This window comes from Salvelinus alpinus, chromosome 3, assembly GCF_045679555.1.
Source record: "Salvelinus alpinus chromosome 3, SLU_Salpinus.1, whole genome shotgun sequence".
Taxonomy (NCBI): Eukaryota; Metazoa; Chordata; class Actinopteri; order Salmoniformes; family Salmonidae; genus Salvelinus; species Salvelinus alpinus.
The window spans coordinates 73,914,958-73,939,671 of record NC_092088.1 but is presented as its reverse complement, the minus strand read 5'-3'; the positions used below and the strand labels follow the sequence as shown (position 1 = coordinate 73,939,671).

The 24,714-nt window shown below is 43.9% G+C and overlaps 1 protein-coding gene across 2 annotated transcripts; it reads left to right on the top strand.

The window, feature by feature from the left end:
* Window positions 1–289: 289 nt before the first annotated feature.
* On the top strand, window positions 290–22,908 carry LOC139571312 (eukaryotic elongation factor 2 kinase-like). 2 transcript variants are annotated; one of them, XM_071394070.1, is made up of 16 exons: window positions 290–421; window positions 1,017–1,091; window positions 7,132–7,192; window positions 7,371–7,408; window positions 8,155–8,326; window positions 16,564–16,713; window positions 16,964–17,096; window positions 17,220–17,347; window positions 17,612–17,834; window positions 18,155–18,225; window positions 18,324–18,437; window positions 19,698–19,832; window positions 19,911–20,099; window positions 20,196–20,320; window positions 20,528–20,706; window positions 20,827–22,908. In XM_071394070.1, the coding sequence occupies exons 2-16, from the start codon at window positions 1,018–1,020 to the stop codon at window positions 20,940–20,942; spliced, it is 1,908 nt and encodes a 635-aa protein (XP_071250171.1). In that variant the 5' UTR covers window positions 290–421; window position 1,017; the 3' UTR covers window positions 20,943–22,908. The 2 variants fall into 2 exon arrangements, with proteins under 2 accessions (XP_071250171.1, XP_071250172.1); XM_071394071.1 differs by lacking the exon at window positions 1,017–1,091 and having other exon boundaries at window positions 292–421.
* The last annotated feature ends 1,806 nt before the right edge of the window (window positions 22,909–24,714 follow it).

The following is a 24,714-nucleotide window of genomic DNA, read 5'->3' as shown; positions in this document are numbered from 1 at the left end:
ATTGTCATTTGAGTCAATATTTGTATTTTTTGTTTTTTATTGAACCTTTATTTGACTAGGCATTACAGCCATCTGTCGGTCTATCTCTGTGTGTACATGCATATTCACATCTTTGTGTTTCTGTTGCATTTCCCCAGCCCAGTACTCATCACACGCACCCCTACAAGCCACCATGGAGGATGACCTGATGTTTAGTATGGAGGAGGTGGGAAGTGCGCAGCATAACCCAGGGAAACAGAGGACCCCAGGTCAACGTGCTCCATCCCTTAGCGAAGCTAATGATAGCGGTGAGGACGACTACTACATCTGTCCCATCACAGACGACCCTGTCAGCCAGGCCAAAGACATCTGTGGCTATCTGAAGAACCTGGTCCACAGCAATCAGCTGTCCAACTCTCCCCAAAACTCCTTAATGTACAAGGTGAGTAGCAGTAGTGTAGGTGCAATATTACCAGGGTTCAGAAGATTCTTTAAGTACCAGCTGACTGGCAACGTGTTGCCATGTACTGTATTGCTCTAATGTCAGTATGCAAAATGCTGAGCTCTTGCTCACACTGCTAGAGCGCAAGAGAATGCCATCTGTGTGTGTTTGTGCATTTGTGTGTGTGCATTGCTGTGGCTGACAGCAGGTCAGCTCCCTCTCGTCTCTACTCTCAGAACAGGAAGTACCCAGAGAGCAGCTCTCACCTCACATGATGATGTCATATGTAAACAACCCTTTCACAGCACGAGTCGCAACCCTTGGCCTTTTGATCCAGTAGGCCAGCCTGTAGAGTGGGGAGTAATTAATAGCCATCCCTCAGAGTTCGGCAGACTGTTTGAGTTGTAGAATTTATGGGTCGCCATGTTGGAAGCAAGTTCCAAAACACATTCTACTGGCAATAACATGATAATAATTCCCTTTTCATGGAATGTTCAACACCAACATAGTCAACCAATCGCATATCTTTTGCTCTGCTCCTCATATATGGTTAAGTTGCTAATATTAAACAGTTAATTTCTCTACCTCCACATAGAATGAAACAGAAACAGAGAAAGAAACTCCACAACAACGGTCGGTCGAGTTTGGGGCGTTATCTGACAATGCACGGGTACGTTACTCACCACGTTGTTTCATTCCCCCCTCCTTTTGCATCAGTGACTGCCTCCTTTTTCCTCACCTTCCCGTCATTAATTCAATCTTTAAATAATTTCTTCCTTCCTTCCATTGTACTTGCATGACCTGTTTTATCTAGACCATTAGTTCCTTAGTTGTAATTTTATCTTCCCTAACCCGTGCAGGAGTCCTCAGGAATATATCAACAGTTAGGCTAATGCAAATCTAATAAGCACATGACGATAATGGTTGAAACAGGGTATTGTTTCTTATTCTAAATTTTATTTTCAGCTCTACTGCGGTGCAAACTGTTTCAGAAAAGCAACAGGCAGACAGGCTGTTTATACTGTACCATATGAAACGGATGTGAAATGGCTAGCTAGTTAGCGGGTACGCGCTAATAGCGTTTCAATCAGTTACGTCACCTGCTCTGAAACCTAGAAGTAGGGTTTCCCCTTGCTCTGCAAGGGCCGCGGCCTTTGTGGAGCGATGGGTAACGATGCTTCGTGGGCGACCGTTGTTGATGTGTGCAGAGGGTCCCTGGTTCGCGCCCGTGTCGGGGCGAGGGGACGGTTTAAAGTTATACTGTTACATTGACGCTGTTGACCCGGATCACTGGTTGCTGCGGAAAAGGAGGAGGTTGAAAGGGGGGGTGAGTGTAACGGATGTGAAATGGCTAGCTAGTTAGCGGGTACGCGCTAATAGCGTTTCAATCGGTTACGTCACCTGCTCTGAAACCTAGAAGTAGGGTTTCCCCTTGCTCTGCAAGGGCCGCTGCCTTTGTGGAGCGATGGGTAACGGTGCTTCGTGGGCGACCGTTGTTGATGTGTGCAGAAGGTCCCTGGTTCGCGCCCGTGTCGGGGCGAGGGGACGGTCTAAAGTTATACTGTTACACATAGCTTACCACTACTGTGTCTTATGGTGCAGTTTTGTGAGGAAATAGTGTCTGATCACAAGGGTACAACCACAGATGTACTGTATATGATATCATTGAGGGTACAACCACAGCTATGCTGTATATAGTATCATTGGGGACGTGTGAAGGGACACACAAACTGCAGGTGACCAGGGACTGACGTGCAATGCCCGGTGTGTGTTTCTCACCAACCAGACGTGGCTTTCTGCCTGTTAAAAACACGACCTTCGTATATAAATGTAAATAGTTCAGGCTAAATATACACTAGGCTAGATGGATGTCAGTTGCCACCTACTGCTTATTAGGCGCTGCACTGTGGTTGCCCTCAGTTCCAGCTTCTACAACCTAATGTGGCAACGTATATCTGGGGTGGGGGGTTGGATTAAAAGCAGAAGACAAATTTCCATCTCTTAGAGCAGGGGTCGGGAACCTTTTTGACTAAGAGAGCCATGAAAGCAAAAAATTTGGAAATTTATTTCAGTGAGAGCCATATAATATATTTTATTTCTTTCAGGCAAGCCGCAAAACGGCTAAGCACCTTCCCTCTTGACAACCAACGCACAACCAACGCACATTGCTGTGCAAAAGCAGACCAGGATAGTTATTTCCAACTTCATCCAGCAGTGTTTTAAACTGGCGATCATTTAAGGCTCGAGCAACAATAAAGTTGATCACACGAATGACCAGCGACATCACTTCCCCAAACTGCCTGTCACACATCTGAGCACAAAGTGCCTCCTGGTGTAGAATGCAATGGAAACTTAGGATGGGTCTATTTTCATGTTCACGGAGAAGCGCCACAAATCCTTTTTTATTCCCCACCATACACGGAGCACCATCAGTACACACTGAGAGAAGTTTATCCATAGGTAGATTTTTTTCTTGAGCAAACTCCATGAAAGACTTAAATAAATCCTCACCTCTTGTGGACCCTTTTAATGGCAGAACTGCAAGACTTTCTTCGCGCAGTGTGTCACCAACAGCATATCTTGCAATCACGCTGAACTGCGACAAATGGCTCACGTCTGTTGACTCATCCAAAGCCAGGGAAAAGAACGGCGCTGCATTTATGTCCTTCACTTGCGTTTCCTCCACTTTGTTTGCCATCACGATGGTACGATCATGAACAGTTCTTGCCGACAGAGGCATGTCTTGTATCCGTTTAATTATCTTGTCTTTGTTCAGAAGATCATCAAAAAGTTCATTGGCTACATCCAGCATGAACGTTTTAGCATACTCGCCATCTGTGAATGGTTTTCCGTTCCTCACTATTGCTAAAGATCCAGCAAAGCTAGCGGAATTATAGTCACCTTGCCGGGTACATACGCGGAGTTGCTGCTGGCTAGCTTGCACCCTGCTCAGTAGCTCTTGGCACGCTTTCTTTCTGCTGTCTCCCGCAGGGTATTTTGATGCAAAGGTAGCATGGCGCGTGTCGAAGTGCCGCTTTACATTCGACCGTTTCATCGATGTAATTTTGTCATTGCAAATTAGACACACCGCAGAACCTGCTCTCTCCACAAAGGCGAATTCTTCGGTCCATTCGTCCTGAAATGTACGATACTCGTCATCTTTTTTTCTTTTCGCCATCTTCTTCGTCGAAGGGTTAGCTTTGAGCTAATGACCGAGCAGACTGATTCAAAAGGAGGCGTTAACCTGTTTTACCTAGCAACTGCCAACGTAGGCCAGTATCATTTAATTAAAATATCTGCGAGCCAGATGCAATCATCAAAAGAGCCACACCTGGCTCGGGAGCCATAGGTTCCCGACCCCTGTCTTAGAGTAACGTTATATCTTATCTAAATTACCGAGTGTGTGTGGCATAGTGAGTATGTCACGCCGTAAGTCCACTAAATGCTCTTTCGTTATTCCATATGCTGTTTTAGCAGATGTCTAGTCCGGATTTGCTGTACTTGACGCACATGTGCTTTGCAAGGCTGCAGAAAGGTTTCAGCATGGAGGTCATTTTCGCTGTCTCTTGGTTCCCTGCCATGTTTGACCAAAGCGCCGATTATTACCGGGACCTCCATGCAAAAAATCTGCGTGTAGACACATTGACAATATGATTGGATTACCTGGTCAGTTGAAGGTGAAATTATTTGCTGGAAAGTGGAAGCTAGGTGCTGGCAATTTCTTAGCTAAGCTATCTAGCAAAGTGATTGCTTTGTAGTTTGATAGCTAGCTAACTAGCTTGACTGTTTATAAATGTATCTTTGTAACTTACCACCACACCGTAAAGCAACACACGAGTTGAAAATATTGAACACGTGATACACAGAACGGACTGCAGCCTAGTGCGACATCCTCAACGCAGCGGTGCGGACTGCTCCATTGACAATGAATGACTTGCGTCAAACTCTTTGCGTTCCGATGGAACTGGTGGACATGACAGGCTGACTACACCGCTCGCGACGCGTGCTCGAGTGTTGCAAAATAAATGTAGAAATCTATATTATTCAATTATTGCACCCACACTGCTCGCGCGCTCCAACGAGCGTCTGCGTTGCCAAGGGCTAAAATAGAAGTCAGTTCTATTTGTGACGCAGATCGCTCTGCAAGTCCTGCCTCTCCCATCTCCTCATTGGTTTATAGAAGCAGGTACCCACGTGCCATCTCCTCATTGTTTATACCCACGTGGGTGACTGAAGACGAACGAGGTCAGTGGCGGTAATGCAACTAATTTATGAAAGTTGCCAATCGCAATATAAAGTCAAGAGAAGAAAAAGCCTGGAGGGATGAGAGATGACTAGAAACAATTCGGTTGACCGTTTTTTGTGTGGATTAATTGGTGGAGTAGAGGACCTTGTGCATTTCAGGTAAAATAACAACTCAATGTTTATATCCCAGGACCAATTAGCTAGCAACAGCAAGCTAGCTAAATAGGACAAATTAGCTAGCAAGTGCAAGCTAGCTAGCTAAATTGCCATAAATGTCTAATGTTTTTTGACCTGTCCCCAAATTAATATAATTGGTTCAGAGTTTGTTTTGATATTTTAACCTGCGTGTTGTGATCGCGTTTGGTGTGGGGGGACAAGGATGCTACTGTATGGGAGGGTCAGGTTACTAACAGGTTTACATTACTAGCAAATGCCGCAGAGAGAGAGAGAGAGAGAGAGAGAGAGAGAGAGAGAGAGAGAGAGAGAGAACTTAAATTAAGACAGGAGAAATACTCCAGATATAACAGACTGACCCTAGCACCCCGAGACAGTTGGGGTTGGGAGACACTGTGGCCCCGTCCGACTATACCCCCGGACAGGGTCAAACAGGCAGGATATAACCCCACCCACTTTGCCGAGGGATATCTTCAACCACCAACTTACCATCTTGAGACAAGGCCGAGTATAGCCCACAAAGATCTCCGCCACGGCACAATCCAAGGGGGGGCGCCAACCCAGACAGGAAGATCACGTCAGTGACTCAACCCACTCAAGTGACGCACCCCTCCTAGAGACGGCATGGAACAACACCAGTAAGCCAGTGACTCAGCCCCTATAATAGGGTTAGAGGCAGAGAATCCCAGTGGAAAGAATTACAATTTAGCAATTAAACACCGGAGTGATAGATGTGCAGAAGATGAATGTGCAAGTAGAGATACTGGGGTGCAAAGGAGCAAAACATAAATAAATAAATAACAGTATGGGGATGAGGTAGTTGGGATGGGCTATTTACAGATGGGCTATGTACAGATACAGTGATCTGTGAGCTGCTCTGACAGCTGATGCTTAAAGTTAGTGAGGGAGATATGAGGCTTCAGTGATTTTTGCAATTCATTCCAGTCATTGACAGCAGAGAACTGGAAGGAAAGTGGCCAAAGGAGGAATAGGCTTTGGGGGTGACCAGTGAGATATACCTGCTGGAGCGCGTGCTACGGGTGGGTGCTGCTATGGTGACCAGTGAGCTGAGATAAGGCGGAGCTTTACCTAGCAAAGACTTATAGATGACCTGGAGCCAGTGGGTTTGGCGACGAATATGAAGCGAGGGCCAGCCAACGAGAGCATACAGGTCGCAGTGGTGGGTAGTATATGGGGCTTTGGTGACAAAACGGATGGCACTGTGATGGACTGCATCCAATTTGCTGAGTAGAGTGTTGGAGGCTATTTTGTAAATGACATCGCCGAAGTCATTGTGCCAAAGGTGATCCTATTCTGCTCAAACTCCAGGGGTCTCGTGAAGTGTTTGATTTGGTAGAGGGATTAGAGGAACAGTAGGGCACTGAGTACCAGGCCATTAGAAAGTTTGGTAGGCTACTAATGACCATCAGCGGCATCAGAGCACAGTTTTGGAGAAGCCTAGTTCCCGTGACTCAGCGGTCATGTGGAATTTGGTTGCGGTCATGACTCGCGGCTGCCGGACAACTCTAGTCGTAATCTCACTCTACCTAAGCCTCTCTGGTCTCTTAGCCAATGGCATGGTACCATCTTCTTGTCCCATGCCCCCAATAGCAGTGGCTGACTCCTGACTGGAATAAAAACCCTGGTACACAGAGTTCTAGGCAGAGACAGACTGTGTAAATATTTTGCCTCTGGGTCTGCTATGAGTCTTATCAGTGTGTATGGCTGACCCAGTCTCAGACAAGCCAAGCATTCATAATCTGTACATACAGTGTGTTTGAAATTCTCCCCCTAGGATCGGATCCAGTGTAGAGAAGGAACCCTACAAACTGTTAATGGTCCCAATTGTGAGAATTGATTGTGACATGTGACGTCAAGTTCACATGGGTGATAAATGCATTCCCACATGGTCTTTGGGTCTGGGCTCTGACATTGAACATCACCAAACCAAGGGAATATCTCACAACCCTTTTTAATCCTGGGGGACGTGACATCATAGATTAGACTATTTTCAGGTTATGGATGACTATATTTGGACTATTTGAGGATAAGCAGACCGGGTCCTGGTTAGAACAAATCCAAGTACTCTAATGTTTGTCAGTTTCTGTTTTCAGTCCCCTTGTTCTAACCCCGACCCCTTCAGTATATGGAGCATTGTGGCCAAAGTTACATTTTCTACTGTCTAGTCATCACCATATAGCTCAAACAAGTCCAGAATTCTGGCCCATATAGAATGGAATAATAATGTTTGATCAATTTTGGTGAATGTTATTTGCTTGATCTCTCCACAGGTACAAGGCTATCACGGCGGAGTGGTCTCAAGACACAGTGCACATCAAGATGTCTGGCCAGGTATGCCTCAGCTCCTAAATCAGCAGTAATCTATGTTATTATTCGTCAGAACATTGTTGGACTTGTGGATATGTATGTGGAATGTAGTAACACTCTTTACATGAATGTGAAAATTTTCCTAAGCTTGGTGAGTTGAGTTTCTCAGCAATTATTGATTTGTCTTTTTGGTTTCTCACAGCCTTTTGGACGCGGTGCCATGAGGGAATGCTTCAGAACGTAAGTGTCACACACTTTATCTTTAATAATGTTCTCCATACGGCCTCTTATTGGCCTTTTGTGCCTGCTAGTTTCAGAGCCGTGTGATCATTCCTCTTCATGCAGTGTAAACAAAATGATAAGACGGTACGAGCTGCTCAGGTCCCCAATCCACATTCCACAAATATCTCTCTCAGACCCATTTAGTCCAGTTTAGAGCCCTAGATAGATCCCTAGACAGAAACAAACATTCCATGACTACAACATTCTAATTCACATTCTCAATTATCACAAACTTTTCATGACAACATGGCACCCAGTGGAGTTCTCTATCTCAAAGTTTGCTGAACTCTGTATATAGGAAATTACTCTGGTGTAGCCTGATGTTCACAACTGGGATATTATTAATATTGTGACCTTATTATGATGCAATCTCTTTCTGTGGGAACAGTGTAGGGGAGGCAATGAGGCATCCATCCTGTCTATATCAGACCACTGGCAGTCCAATAAATAAACCCTCACCCACTAACAAGCTCACACACAGGTTCTCACCATAGAAAACATGTTTATGGTTTATCAGCAAAAATACACAATTCCCAAGAGATACGCCACTCAAACCCTTAGGAGTATTTCACCTTAGTTTGTCATTCTGATACTCAACTAACATTCTTCTGGATTTACACATTTAAATGTTCCTGTCATTTTAGTACAGTGCCATTCTTCTAATCTTTGTCATTTTTCCATATTTCCTTTCCATCTTTCTGCAGGAAGAAGCTGTCTAACTTCTCCCACAGTAGTAACTGGAAGAGTGCGTGTAACTATGTGACGAAGCGCTACATGGAGCCTGTGGACAGGGATGTGTACTTTGAGGATGTCAGGCTGCAGATGGAGGCCAAACTCTGGGGAGAAGAGTACAACCGCCACAGGCCACCCAAACAGGTATGGATGGAACATTTAATTAACCAATGAGTCATCCAGTTGATTGGTCAATTGATTGATTGATTAGATCAGCCTTTCTTAAAGTATGGGTGGGTCGCGAACCTGTTAATGGTGGGTCGCAACGTGTTAGAGTAAAAGTATGATTTCATTAATTACTGGAATTTATTTGGCCAAGTGTAAATGGACTCTATTCATTGCGCTCTCTGCTTAGCAGCCGTGTCAGTTTGGCAGCTGCGTGAGTGGGAGATGCATGTGTGCTTCGCAGTTTACCGGATCTTTTTTCTGCAGTTTTCTTGAAGATCACTCTGCGACCCACACGACACAGCGCTGTCGTTCAGCAGCAGATGATGCGCTGTCAGCCAATGACTTGTCATTCTCACTCGCCTTCACTCACCGCTGTCATCAAATGGAGTCACGTTTGCCACAAGTTCTGACAGCTCAATTGTCATGAAACGCAAATACAGCGATGAGGTTCTCTCTCTTGGTTTAATAAAAAACTTTGAGAAATAACGAGGGGCACCCACAATGTGTTTGGTGCGGGGAAGTGCTTAGTAATGAGTCTCTCAAAACGAACAAATTAAAACAACACATTCTGACCAAACATCCACAGCATGATGGTAAACCCAGGGAGTTTTTTCTGAACAGGGCAGAATGCTTCAGGAAACAGGAAACTGCTGAACGACAGTGAGTAAGTCAACTAGCAAGGCATTGTTGTTTTATAACAGGTGATGATAAGCAGAAATAAGGGAATACTATCTCTCAAAGTAGTAGATGTGAGTTTCTCTTTCAAACAATTCCGTTGTACACAGCTATTAACGTTAGTTAGATTGCTAATATTAGCCAAAGCAAGCAAGCTAGCTAGCTACTGATAGTGCAACACTAAGTTACAGTACATTATTATAAAATTATCAGGCCTACTGTACGTCTTACTGTATAAAGGATTGTTGAAAACAAGTCTAGGTTGGAACTGTTGCTGTTAAAATACAAGTAATAATTTTTATTTTGAACTGGAATAAACTGATTGAAGCAAGATGCTTTTTAAGGCAAACCCACACATAGTTCTGGGTTGTTTATCTACAGCAGGAAGCGGTCTCCTGACTGACTGAGGAAGCAGTAGATGTTCTGATCCAGTTTAGCACCACATACCTATGTGAGTCAGGGTTCTCAACTCTGGCATACTTAAAAAACAAGTACAGAAACTGACTCCGTGCTGAGCATGACCTCAGTTTTATATTCTCAAGCATTTATATTCTGGGCTCAGGTTTAAAAACTGAGCCCAGAATATAAATGCTTGTTGAAAGCTTCAACCAGCCACACACCTCATTAGCACTGTGTGTGTGTTTTCTGGTCTACATCTGTGTGATGTGCTCAATCAGTGTATTCCGATTCAGAATGCATATTATTGTATTTTAACAACAGTTCCAACCTAGATTTTTTTTTCACCAATAGTTTCTACAGTAAGATGTACAGTAGGCCTGATCATGTTTCTTCTGTACTGTTACTTAGGGTTGCTCTATCAAAAACTGAGCCTGTGTGTGTGTTTTCTGGTCTACTTCTGTGATGTGATCAATCAGCTTATTCCAGTTTAGAATTAAAATGTTTTATTATAACAGCAACAGTTCCAACCTAGGCAGATGAGTACAATGCATTCATAAAGTATTGAGACCCCTTCCCTTTTCCCACATTTTGTTACGTTAGTATTTTTATTTTTTATTTAAACTTTATTTAATGAGGCAAGTCGTTTTAAGAACACATTTTTTTCTTTACAATGACTGCCTCCACCGGCCAAACCCGGACAACGCTGGGCCAATTGCATCCTGTTTCCATTGATCATCCTTAGGATGTTTCTACAACTTCATTGGAGTCCACCTGTGGTAAATTCAATTGATTGATCTAGAGGCAAAAGAAAAGCACATCTATTTAGGTGAGGTGCTGGCTAATGGAGTAGAACACTTGAAAAATTAAAGGAGAGCTGCACACTCTAGGAGCTCAGATTAAATAATTTTATGTAATAACCTAATATCCAACATTTCGACAGACAAACTCCCAAGAGTGTGTGGCTCTCCTTTAAATTCAATTGATAAAAAAATAGAATTAGAATTAAAAAAGTATTGTCAGATATTATTCATCCTAATCAGACAGGTTTTTTACATGGACGATACATTGGATATAATATAAGACAAGTACTGGAAACAATAGAATAATATGAAATATCGGGGACACCAGGCCTGGTTTTCATAGCTGATTTTGAAAAGGCTTTTGATAAAGTACGACTGGAGTTTATATATAAATGCCTAGAATATTTCAATTTTGGGGAATCTCTTATAAAATGGGTTCAAGTTATGTATAGTAACCCTAGGTGTAAAATAGTAAACAATGGCTACATCTCAGAAAGTTTTATACTATCTAGAGGAGTAAAACAAGGTTGTCCACTATCGGCATATCTATTTATTATTGCCATCGAAATGTTAGCTGTTAAGAATAGATCAAACAATAATATTAAGGGATTAGAAATCCGTGGCTTAAAAACTAAGGTGTCATTGTACGCTGATGATTCATGTTTTCTTTTAAAACCACAATTAGAGTCTCTCCACGGCTTCATAGAGGATCTAGATACTTTTGCTATCCTCTCTGGATTAAAACCAAATAATGATGTGTACTATATTACGTATTGGATCACTAAAAATGCCAATTTTACATTACCATGTAGTTTACCAATTAAATGGTCTGACGGAGATGTGGACATACTCGGTATACAAATCACAAAAGAAAGAAATGATCTCACTCCAATAAATTTTATAGAAAGTTAGCAAAAATAGATAAGATCTTGCTACCATGGAAAGGAAAATACCTGTCTATTTGTGGAAAAATCACCCTGATTAACTCTTTAGTCATATCACAGTTTACCTATTTGCTTATGGTTTTGCATACACCTAGTGACCTGCTTTTTAAATTATATGAACAAAAAAGATTCAATTTTATTTGGACAGGCAAGCCAGATAAAATCAAAAGGGCCTATTTATATAACGAATATGAATTCGGAGGGCATAAATTATTAAATATTAAAGCATTAGACCTCTCACTAAAGGCATCAGTCATACAAAAGTTATACTTAAATCCAAACTGGTTCTCTAGTAAATTGGTACGAATGTCTCATCCTATGTTCAAGAAGGGCCTTTTTCCCTTTATTCAGATTACACCTGCTCACTTTCGATTGTTTGAAAAGGAAATAATCTCCAAAATATCTTTATTTTTTAAACAAACCTTAGAAAGTTGGTTGCAATTTCAGTTTAATCCACCTGAAAAGACAGAACAAATAATACAACAAATATTGTGGTTAAATTAAAATATACTAATTGATTTAAAAAACTGTTTTTTTCGAAGAAATTTTTAAAAAGGGTATACATTTGGCCTCCCGGGTGGCGCAGTGGTCTAGAGCACTGCATCGCAGTGCTAGCTGCGCCACCAGAGTCTCTGGGTTCGCGCCCAGGCTCTGTCGCAGCCGGCCGTGACCGGGAGGTCCGTGGGGCGACGCACAATTGCCATAGCGTCGTCCGGGTTAGGGAGGGTTTGGCCGGTAGGGATATCCTTGTCTCATCGCGCTCCAGCGACTCCTGTGGCGGGCCGGGCGCAGTGCGCGCTAACCGAGGCGGGCGGGTGCACGGTGTTTCCTCCGACACATTGGTGTGGCTGGCTTTCGGGTTGGAGGCGCGCTGTGTTAAGAAGCAGTGCGGCTTGGTTAGGTTGTGCTTCGGAGGACGCATGGCTTTCGACCTTCGTCTCTCCCGGGCCCGTACGGGAGTTGTAGCGATGAGACAAGATAGTAATTACTAGCGATTGGATACCACGAAAATTGGGGAGAAAAGGGGATAAAATTTTAAAAAATAAAAAAATAAAAATAAAAGTATACATTTTAGTGAATGATATCATAAATAGGACTGGTGGATTTACGTCACACATGCAGCTAACACAGACATATGGAAATGTCTGCTCTACCCAAAATTACAACCAATTAATTGCAGCATTACCACAAAAATGGAAGAGGCAAGTAGAAGGAGAAAAAAGTAAGGAACTTGTATGTCGGCCCTGTATTAAAGAACATAAATGGTTAAAGAAAAGTGTGATAAATAAAAACATACCAATTTCATTTAAGGACCAAAAAACTGACCGCTGTGCCATATAAATTGCAAAATAGTTGGGAAGAGATTTTCGATGTACCCATTCCATGGCACATGGTTTATGAATTGATACGCAAAACAACGCCGGATTCAAAACTTCAAATTTTTCAATTTAAATTACTATACAAAGTTCTTGCAACTAATAGAATGTTATATACACTGCTCAAAAAAATAAAGGGAACACTTAAACAACACAATGTAACTCCAAGTCAATCACACTTCTGTGAAATCAAACTGTCCACTTAGGAAGCAACACTGATTGACAATAAATTTCACATGCTGTTGTGCAAATGGAATAGACAAAAGGTGGAAATTATAGGCAATTAGCAAGACACCCCCAATAAAGGAGTGGTTCTGCAGGTGGTGACCACAGACCACTTCTCAGTTCTTATGCTTCCTGGCTGATGTTTTGGTCACTTTTGAATGCTGGCGGTGCTTTCACTCTAGTGGTAGCATGAGACGGAGTCTACAACCCACACAAGTGGCTCAGGTAGTGCAGCTCATCCAGGATGGCACATCAATGCGAGCTGTGGCAAGAAGGTTTGCTGTGTCTGTCAGCGTAGTGTCCAGAGCATGGAGGCGCTACCAGGAGACAGGCCAGTACATCAGGAGACGTGGAGGAGGCCGTAGGAGGGCAACAACCCAGCAGCAGGACCGCTACCTCCGCCTTTGTGCCTTTGTGCAAGGAGGAGCACTGCCAGAGCCCTGAAAAATGACCTCCAGCAGGCCACAAATGTGCATGTGTCTGCTCAAACGGTCAGAAACAGACTCCATGAGGGTGGTATGAGGGCCCGACGTCCACAGGTGGGGGTTGTGCTTACAGCCCAACACCGTGCAGAACGTTTGGCATTTGCCAGAGAACACCAAGATTGGCAAATTCGCCACTGGCGCCCTGTGCTCTTCACAGATGAAAGCAGGTTCACACGCACATGTGACAGACGTGACAGAGTCTGGAGACGCCGTGGAGAACGTTCTGCTGCCTGCAACATCCTCCAGCATGACCGGTTTGGCGGTGGGTCAGTCATGGTGTGGGGTGGCATTTCTTTGTGGGGCCACACAGCCCTCCATGTGCTCGCCAGAGGTAGCCTGACTGCCTTTAGGTACCGAGATGAGATCCTCAGACCCCTTGTGAGACCATATGCTGACACATGCACATTTGTGGCCTGCTGGAGGTCATTTTTCAGGGCTCTGGCAGTGCTCCTCCTTGCACAAAGGCACAAAGGCGGAGGTAGCGGTCCTGCTGCTGGGTTGTTGCCCTCCTACGGCCTCCTCCACGTCTCCTGATGTACTGGCCTGTCTCCTGGTAGCGCCTCCATGCTCTGGACACTACGCTGACAGACACAGCAAACCTTCTTGCCACAGCTCGCATTGATGTGCCATCCTGGATGAGCTGCACTACCTGAGCCACTTGTGTGGGTTGTAGACTCCGTCTCATGCTACCACTAGAGTGAAAGCACCGCCAGCATTCAAAAGTGACCAAAACATCAGCCAGGAAGCATAAGAACTGAGAAGTGGTCTGTGGTCACCACCTGCAGAACCACTCCTTTATTGGGGGTGTCTTGCTAATTGCCTATAATTTCCACCTTTTGTCTATTCCATTTGCACAACAGCATGTGAAATTTATTGTCAATCAGTGTTGCTTCCTAAGTGGACAGTTTGATTTCACAGAAGTGTGATTGACTTGGAGTTACATTGTGTTGTTTAAGTGTTCCCTTTATTTTTTTGAGCAGTGTATATGGGGGATACAATCTTCCCAGCTCTGCAGATTCTGCTGTGAGGAGGCAGAGTCATTAGATCAGTTATTTTGGTATTGTCCATATGTAGCTCATTTTTGGTCACAGGTCCAGGAATGGCTGAAGAATTGGAACATTTGCCTAGAACTAACGCTACAGATAGCAATACTGGGTGATTTGAAAAGCCATAGTCAATCAATCAATAATATAATAATTATTTTAGCAAAAATGTTTATTTTTAATTTACAATCTGTAGAAGCTATGAGAATAGAAAGGTTCAATTATTTTGTGAAGCATCACAGCACAGTTGAAAAATATATGGCAAATAGAAATCCGAAATGGATGATGTTGAGAGATAGATGGGAGGGGTTGAATGGAGCTGAAGGGTGGGACTAATAACAAGATAAACAATGTATAACATACGGGATCTGTAAAATGTATATAGGTTCAGAACTTTTGTGAAATAGCACAGTTACAAATAGAAATCAAACTGGATGGACATCAGAAATAGAGGAAGGACTAAGAACAAACAAGAGAGAACTATTGTAAAATAGACTGTAAAATGTGTATAATATGTATAAATTGAAGGTAAAAGCCGAAGTGTTTATTAGTTTACTCCAATTGGGAGATCGGTGGTAGGGTTTGCGGGGAATAATAATAAAGGTATATTCTTTTAAAAAGTATGTATATAGGTATGTGTATGAATATATGTGTATATGTATGCATGCGTGTATGGATATACTGTATATATTTACCCCAAAAATATATGGGGGATTGGAAATGATGCAGACAATTACATTGATGGAAGCAACATTCTTTCCGCAATATTAAGCTGATCTACCCCTTAAAATTATAATTTTTTTAATTAAATTGATTGGACATGATTTGGAAAGGCACACACCTGTCTATATAAGGTCCTACAGTACACAGTGCATGTCAGAGCAAAATCCAAGCCATGGGGTCAAAGGAATTGTCTGTAGATCTCGAGACATGATTGTGTTGAGGCACAGATCTGGAGAAGGGTAGCAAAATATTTTTGCAGCATTGAAGGTCCCCAAGAACACATTGGCCTCCATCATTCTTAAATGGAAGAAGCTTGGAACCACCAAGACTCTTCCTAGAGCTGGCCACCGGGCCAAACTGACCAAACGGGGGAGAAGGGCTTTGGTCGGGGAGGTGACCAAGAACCCGATAATCACTCTGACAGAGCTTCAGAGTTTCTCTGTGGAGACGGGAGAACCTTCCAGAAGGACAACTATCTCTGCAGCACTCCATCAATCAGGCCTTTATGGTAGAGTGGCCAGATGGAAGGCACTCCTCGGTAAAAGGCACATGACATCCCGCTTGGAGTTTGCCTAAAGGCACCTAAAGGATTCTCAGACCATGAGAAACAAGATTCTCTGGATGATTTTCAGTGGTAGGGACTGGGAGACTAGTCAGGATCGAGGCAAAGATGAACAAAGCAAAGTGCAGAGAGATCCTTGAGGAAAACCTACTCCAGTGCGCTCAGGACCTCAGACTGGGGGCGAAGGTTCACCTTCCAACAAGACAACAACCCTAAGCACACAGCCAAGACAACGCAGGAGTGGCTTCGGGACAAGTCTCTGAATGTCCTTGTGTGGCCCAGCCAGAGCCCTGACTTGAACCTGATCGAACATCTCTGGAGAGACCTGAAAATTGCTGTGCAGCGACGCTCCCCATCCAACCTGACAGAGCTTGAGAAGATCTGCAAAGAAGAATGGGAGAAACTCCCCAAGTACAGGTGTGCCAAGCTTGTAGCGTCATACCCAAGAAGACTCAAGGCTGTAATTGCTGTCAAAGGTGCTTCAACAAAGTACTGAGTAAAGGGTCTGAATGTTTGTTAATTTTTGACATTTGCAAACATTTCTAAAAACCTATTAGTGTTTTGTCATTATGGGGTATTGTGTGTAGATTGATGAGGGTGAAAAAACAATTTAATCCATTTTAAAATAAGGCTGTAACGTAACAATGTGGAACAAGTCAAGGTGTGAATACTTTCCGAATGCACTATAAGAGTGTTTTTAATGAGGTAAAATAAACATGAATAGCTATTTATATTATTATATTTCATTGTTATTTGTCTATATTGCATTTGTTTGAGGCATAAGGGCAATGAAAAGTACCGATATTTACGTATAGTTGCAGGTGTCAAAAGAGGGGGTCCCAGGAAAACACAGAATTTCTCATTTGGGTCCCAGGCTGAAAAAGTTTAAGAACCCCTGGATTAGATGATTGATTGTGGATTTTCCACGATTTTCTAACAATTAAACTAACCATTCCCACTGTCACTCTCTCCCAATCCCAGGTGGACATCATGCAGATGTGTGTGATTGAGATGATGCAGCGTCCAGGTAAACCTCTGTACCACCTGGAGCACTACATCGAGGGGAAGTACACCAAATACAACTCCAACTCCGGCTTCGTCAAGGATGACAACATCAGGCTCACTCCACAGGTACTTCTTCGTCAAGGACGAAAACATCAGGCTGTTACTGCTGTAAATGTGTAGGCCAACTTCATGGATTACTCCTAAGCTGCAGAACCCAACAATGCATCTTCATCTTTGTTATGAATTGAAGATGCTAGGTTTTAAATTTAATCATTTTTCTTTGTTCTGTGTGTGAAATTCCAACCTATCAAAATGCCTGTAAACCACCATATTCTCGTTGTCTGCTGGTAACTAGTGATTTTCTGTCTGCCTGCAGGCATTTAGTCACTTCTCGTTTGAGCGTTCGGCCCACCAGCTGATCGTGGTGGACATCCAGGGGGTGGGGGACCTCTACACGGACCCCCAGATCCACACAGAGAAGGGCAAAGACTTCGGAAACGGAAACCTGGGTACGGCTTTCTCTCACACAGTCACACTGTTAGCAACACAAAGGTAGACTGACATTTTCAGTTGTGACCCACCTAGCGAAAGACTTTCAAATAGATTGCAACATACTTGTGTGTGTATTACAGGTGTGCGGGGCATGGCGCTGTTCTTCCACTCCCACCTGTGTAATAAGATCTGTAAGAGTATGGGCCTCACACCCTTTGACCTCTCCACTGCAGAGAAAAGCCAGCTGGACTGCACCAACAGACTGCTGGTGAGACCATAGAAATATATTGAAGTAGAATCAAAGTGTGTGAGACCGATGACACATAGCATCACATATCATCCTAGTTGTAGCCACAGGCATCGTATTACCACAGAAATTATATTAGCACATCACAGACAGGATACGACCTCGGAAATTATTTCAACACAGGCCCGAGACGTCATGCTACTGTATGCAACTTTTATGCAGCTATTTAGAAGTGTCTTTTAGTCGTCATATTTAACAATATTTTCAACCCTCCCCTCCAATCAGAGGTCGGCCCAGACGGTACTGAGGGGTAGTGAGGAACAGTGTGGTTCAGCTCGTGTTCGTACCATCTCAGTGGGCCGTGCGCCCCCACTTCTCTCCCATCTGTCAGAGACCTCGACTGGGGACGACACTATAAGTGACTCCATCCCCTGCTCGCCCCTCTCCTTCCCTGGCTCCCCCCTAGGACAGCACTTCTCTATGGGCTCCATGGGCAAGTCTACTCTGGGTAGGAACAGGGCTTAAGTGTTAGTTGGGTGAACGATAACCTCTATCTAATTTTATGTTAATCTAGAAGGTTATCTGTGGGCCTGTAATGTCAGTGACCCAACATCTGGGTTTGTTTTATTAGCTGCAGCCCAGCATTAGCATGACGTTCCAAATAGCATGCCTAAAGCCCCATTAAAAACTAACTAAACGGTGTTGTTATTTGATACCCTAGACTAGAGGTTGAATGAACAAGGGCTCTGTTTGAGATATAGTTGAACTACTTCAACTCTTTAAAAGAAAATCTGCCATTCTTCTACTCTAACATCTGGTTTCCCTCAGGTTGGTCTTTCGTAAATGAGAGGGATGAACGGGAGAAACACAACAACCGCAGCCACAGCCCAGAACACAAGGTCAGTGAAGGCTTTGTGGGAATGGCTCTTACGATCCTGATCACAAGAATGACATTAGTTGTGGTTGACAAACTGAGACCTGTGCTTGTTTTCTGTAGGACTCAGAGAATGGAGGAGACAGTGGGTGTCCAAGTGAGAGGAGGAGTGAAGGGGACCCCAACAACCATGCAGACGGGGGACATTACTCTTCTCTACACCAACACTCAGTCTTGGTGAGCTTGTCAGTCATAAATACTTTATGACAAGAGTCAACTACTTCCTCTTTAGTCTTGTATTGTTTATAGCTGACACCAAAGTTATTGTTTGTTTGCTCACCATTTACATTTTAGTAATTGAGCAGATGCTCTTATCCAGAGCGACTTACAGTAGTGAGTGCATACATTTTCATACTGGTCCTCCATGGGAATCAAACCGATAACCCTGGCATTGGAAGTGCCATGCTCTACCAACTGAGCCACACTGGACCACCATGACATGGATTCTCTGACGCCCCAACATCGAAAGCTGTTAACCTATTACTCTCTGTATAGCCATGTGAGTGTGAACCTGGCCTTCTCTTTAGCTCCGTTTATGTCACCGTGTAGGCCCGCCCCACCTCTACAGCAGTCTGAGTCGGACGGGTAAACAAAATAAATGACCATCATCAAAGCCACCTTCGCTATAATCAAATAACCCCTTGCTCATCTTTGTCACCCCCTAGCCTTTGCTCACTAATGTAGTGTTCCTGCTGTCTAATCTATGGCTCCATTCCATGAGATAACCGACAGCTAACTGGGGTTTTGCTGCTGTGTCTGTCTCCTTGCTAGAGAAAGGTTCCTAGCAGATCCTCCCTTAACCCAAACCTAAATTCTCTTGCTGTAAACGTCTCCAACAGCCAACAGCCCTGGCCTCTGCATGAAGTGGTGTAACCCAGGCCTTTGCAGGGTGGAGCACTGACGTTGCACTGTGTCAGCTGATGATTTGACACATGCTTGTTTTCTAAGGATGTATGCTTAGTAGGGGCAAAAGTTCTATTGCACCGAAGAAAAGGAATGCAAACTCAGTAGCCGCCCTGTGTTTTGGTCTTATTCTATGTGTGTCCTTGTTTGGCCTCTCCATGTCAACATGTTCACCTGCCCCCTCCCTGATCAAATCACCTCACCAATCAATAGGTCTGTAACTGCCTGTTCCGTCTCACTGCATACCTACATTTACATTTACATTTAAGTCATTTAGCAGACGCTCTTATCCAGAGCGACTTACAAATTGGTGCATTCACCTTATGATATCCAGTGGAACAACCACTTTACAATAGTGCATCTAACTCTTTTAAGGGTGGGGGGGGGTTAGAAGGATTACTTTATCCTATCCTAGACCTGGGGTATGATTAGCATTAGTGTTAAATCAGATATGTACACGTTGAGGCTTGAGTACTATGAACATGCATACATATACAGTGCTTCATTGACCTTTTCTATGCTCTGTCTGTCTAGCTGACAGATGAGAAATGGAGTGTCTACCACTCTTCTCGTTCTCACGTCCACCGGCCATCCTGTGTTGCTGTGGAGATGGAGAGACTCAACTCTATGATCCTGGAGAAGAAGACCGGGAAGTCCATCTTGGGGAAAGTGAGTGGCTGGAACACACACACACGCGTGTACACACACTAAAAACACACAATAAATCTCCTTTTGCCTCTTCCCCAGGTCCACCTGGCGATGGTGAATTACCACGAGGTTGGTCGGTTCTGTGAAAAGGAGGAGCAGTGGGACCAGGACTCAGCCATGTACCACCTGGAGACGGCAGCCATGTGTGGGGAACTAGAGGCTATCATTGCCCTGGGACAGTGTTACCTACAGCTGCCACACCATATACTGTCAGAGATTGAGCTAGAGGTATCTCTTTCTCTCTATCTCTCTAATACACAATGTGTCTTTTGACCCCTTCTCTATGTTGTAATTCCATGCTGTATGTTGTTTCCTTGTGATCAGGACAACTCAGGGAGCCGTATGAAGGCTTTTAAGTTCCTGCTGCAGGCTGCTGAGGCAGGAGACAGACCCTGTATGATCCTGGTGGCCAGGGCCTTCGACACCGGCATCAACCTCTCACCAGACAGGTCAGAGACTGGGGGGACATATCAGATATCAACTAATGATGGGACCATCTATGATGAGAAGCTATCAACCCAGAACAATACAAATTACACAAATAAAACTAATAGAGAGCAGTCCCCAAGACACAGACTATATCAGGACTGTTAAATGGGTGTTAAATGAAAAGCGCTTCTTCATAGAAAACCTATAAAAACCTCTGTGGTTCTCAGGTCCCAGGACTGGAAGGAGGCGGTGAGCTGGTACGACTGTGCCCTGAACATGACGGACTATGACGAGGCAGGCGAGTTTGACGGCATGCAGGATGAGCCTCCCTACCTGCTGCTGGCCAGAGAGGCTGAGATGTACGAGGAGGGGGGCCCTGGCTTGGACCGAGACCCACAGAGAGCAGGTAAGTAAGCAGAGAGAAACACAGCTGAACTTAAACTAGAACTAAACCCTAACTTGAGCCCTCAGTGTGATAACCTCTGTTGTACTTAGTGACTAACCACAGACTCTCTCTCTGGCCCAGGTGATCTGTTCACACAGGCAGCAGACGCAGCCATGGAAGCAATGAAAGGCCGACTGGCCAACCAGTACTATATGAAAGCAGAGGAGGCCTGGGGCATGATGGAGGAAGAGGAGTAGGAGACAGAGGGGACGTCACTCTGCAAGGCCAAAGGAATCGGCTAATGTAGTGATGGATACTTGTCCCTAATGTTTTAAAGTTTACAGACACTTTTACTGTGATTTCCAAAATGCAGTGTGAGTGTATGATCTGTGTGTGACCAATTATGCAGCTGTCCTCTGGCCTAGCTATGTTTCTTGGTGATAACTGAAGGAATTGTCTTTATTTTACACTCTTTCTGTTTGGAGCTGGTCTTTGTCTTTTCATCCATTTTCCCCTTTTTTCTATTCCTGTCCCCATTGCCCTTTTGAATATAGTGTATTCAGACCTCTTGACTTTTTCCACATTTTGTTACGTTACAGCCTTATTCTAAAATGCATTATTTTATTTGTTTCTTCTCATCTATCTACACACAAAACCCCATAATAACAAAGCATAAACAGGTTTTTAGAATTATTTTGCAAATTTATATATTTTTTAAAATAAACGGAATTATCACATTAACCTAAGTAGTGAGGACTTTGTTGAAGCACCTTTGGCAGTGATTACAGCCTTGAGTCTTCTTGGGTATGACGCTACAAGCTTGGCACACCTGTATTTGGGGAGTTTCTCCCATTCTTCTCTGCAGATCCTCTCAAGCTCTGTCAGGTTGGATGGGGAGCATCGCTGCACAGATATTTTCAGGTCTCCAGAGATGTTTGATCGAGTTCAAGTCCGGGCTCTGGCTTGGCAACTCAAGGACAATCAGAGACTTGCCCTGAAGCCACTCCTGCGTTGTCTTGGCTGTGTGCTTAGGGTCGTTGTCCTGTTGGAAGGTGAACCTTGGCTCCTGTCTGAGGTCCTGAGCGCTCTGGAGCAGGTTTTCATCAAGGATCACTCTGTACTTTGCTCCGTTCATCTTTCCCTCGATGCTGACTGGTCTCCCAGTCCCTTCCGCTGAAAAATATCCCCACAGCATGATGCTGCCACCACCATGCTTCACCGTAGGGATGGTGCCAGGTTTCCTCCAGACGTGACGCTTGGCATTCAGGCCAAAGAGTTCAATCTTGGTTTCATCAGAACCAGAGAATCTTGTTTCTCATGGTCTGAGAGTCTTGAGGTGCCTTTTGGCAAACTCCAAGCTGGCTGTCATGTGCCTTTTACTGAGGAGTGGCTTCCGTCTGCCCACTCTACCATAAAGGCCTGATTGGTGGAGTGCTGTAGAGATGGGAGAACCTTCCAGAAGAACAACCATCTCCACAGAGGAACGCTAGAGCTCTGTCAGAGTGACCATCAGGTTCTTGGTCACCTACCTGACCAAGGTACCCTTCCCCAGATCTGAGCCTCGACACAATCCTGTCCCGGAGCTCTAAGGACAATTCCTTCGACCTCATGGCTTGCTCTGACATGTACTGTTAACTGTGGGACCTTATGTAGACAGGTATGTGCCTTTCCAAATCATGTCCAATCAATTGAATTTACCACAGGTGGACTCCAATCAAGTTGTAGAAACATCAAGGATGATCAATGTAAACAGGATGCACCTGAGCGCAATTCCGAGTCTCATAGCAAAGGATCTGAATACTTATGTAAATAAGGTATTTTTTAAATATATTTACAAACAATTCTGAAAACCTTTTTTCACTTTGTCATTATGGGGTATTGTGTGGAGATGGATGAGGAAAAACAATCCATTTTAGAATAAGGTAACAAAATGTGTCAAAAGTCAAGGGGTCTGAATACTTTCTGAACGCACTGTATGAATGTGGTTGCAATTTAGAAGCAAATTACTAAACTGAAAAGAAGCTATTTGAAGTTTGATTTGTAAAATGAACATTTCATGAACAAATAGTTTTTGTTGACTTTGTTGGTTTTGCCTAACACTTCTGTATGTTAGTAATAGACTTATCGAGTGCACTTGTTGCATGCTTGTGTATAAATTAATGCATGGAACTAGCTATATGTAAATGTCTCTTTGGAATAAATAAACGTCTATTGCATTGTAAATTTGAGTATATAGTACCAGTCAAAAGTTTGGACACACCTCCCCATTCAAGTTTTTATTAAAAAATTTTTTTTTACTATTTTCTACATTGTAGAATAATAGTGAAGACATCAAAACTATGAAATAACACATATGGAATCATGTAGTAACCAAAAAAAAAAAGTATAAATATATTTTAGATTCTTCAAAGTAGCCACCTTTTGCCTTGATGACAGCTTTGCACACACTTGGCATTCTCTCAACCAGCTTCATGAGGAATGATTTTCCAACAGTCTTGAAGGAGTTCCCACATATGCTGAGCACTTGTTGGTTGCTTTTCCTTCACTCTGCAGTCCAACTCATCCCAAACCATCTCAATTGGGTTGCGTTCTGGGGATTGTGGAGGTCGGGTGATTGCGGAGGCCAGGTCATCTGATGCAGCACTCCATCACTCTCCTTGGTCAAATAACCCTTACACAGCCTGGAGGTGTGTTTTGGGTCATTGTCCTGTTGAAAAACAAATGACAGTCCCACGAAGTGCAAACCAGATGGGATGGCGTATCGCTGTGGTAGCCATGCTGGTTAAGTGTGCCTTGAATACTAAATAAATCACTGACAGTGTCACCAGCAAAGCGCCATCACACCTCCATGCTTCACGGTGGGAATCACACATGCAGATATCATCCGTTCACCTACTCGGCGTCTCACAAAGACACGGCGTTGGGACCCAAAATTTTTATTTTGGACTCATCAGACCAAAGGACAGATTTCCACTGGTCAATTGTCTATTGCTTGTTTCTTGGCCCAAGCAAGTCTCTTCTTATTTGTGTCCTTTAGTAGTGGGTTCTTTGCAGCAATTCGACCATGACGGCCTGATTCACGCAGTCTCCTCTAAACAGTTGATCAAATCAAATTATATTGGTCACATACACATGGTTAGCAGATGTTATTGCGAGTGTAGCGAAATGCTAAAGTTTGTTGAGATTTGTCTGTTTCTTGAACTCTGTGAAGCATTTATTTGGGCTGCAATCTGAGGGGCAGTTAACTCTAATGAACTTATCCTCTGCAGGAGAGGTAACTCTGTCTTCCTTTCCTGTGGCGGTCCTCATGAGAGCCAGTTTCCTCATAGCGCTTGATGGTTTTTGCAACTGCACTTGAAGAAACTTTCAAAGTTCTTGACATTTTCTGGATTGACTGACCTTCATGTCTTTTAAAGTAATGGTGGACTGTCATTTCTCTTAGCTTATTCGAGTTGTTCTTGCCAGAATATGGACTTGGTATTCTACCAAATAGGGCTATCTTCTGTATACCACCCCTACCTTATCACAACACAACTGATCGTCTCAAACGCATAATTAATAGGTGTGCCTTTTAACAAGGCACACCTATTAATTGAAATGCATTCCAGGTGACTACCTCATGAAGCTGGTTGAGAGAATGCCAGAGTGTGTAAAGCTGTCATCAAGGAGAGTCGGCCCGTAAAGCTGTCATAAAGCAGAGTGTGTAAAGCTGTCATCAAGGCAAATTGCCAGTTGGCCTGGACCCCTTTAACTGCCGATACGGAGCCCCACCGATCCATCACGACTGGACTACCGACGTAATTTGCCCGAGGGGGTTTTTCAACAGGCTCCTCCGTCACGACGTCCCCTGAATGCGCGCCTGCTAGCCGCGGCCCGCTAGCTGTCTAGAGCATATCGGACTGTTAGCTTAAGATGCCCATCAGCCAATTTCTTTGGCCACTATACCTATTTTGCCAATTGGCCTGGACCCCTTTTACTACACGGAGCCCTGCTGATCCATCACGACTGGTCTGCCGACGTAACTGCACG

Coding starts and splice junctions, on each gene's coding strand:
- LOC139571312 (XM_071394070.1), top strand. CDS start 1,018: ATGAAACAGAAACAGAGAAAGAAACTCCACAACAACGGTCGGTCGAGT. Junction 1,092..7,131: donor CGTTATCTGACAATGCACGG/GTACGTTACTCA, acceptor ATCTCTCCACAG/GTACAAGGCTATCACGGCGG. Junction 18,226..18,323: donor GCCACAGCCCAGAACACAAG/GTCAGTGAAGGC, acceptor TGTTTTCTGTAG/GACTCAGAGAATGGAGGAGA.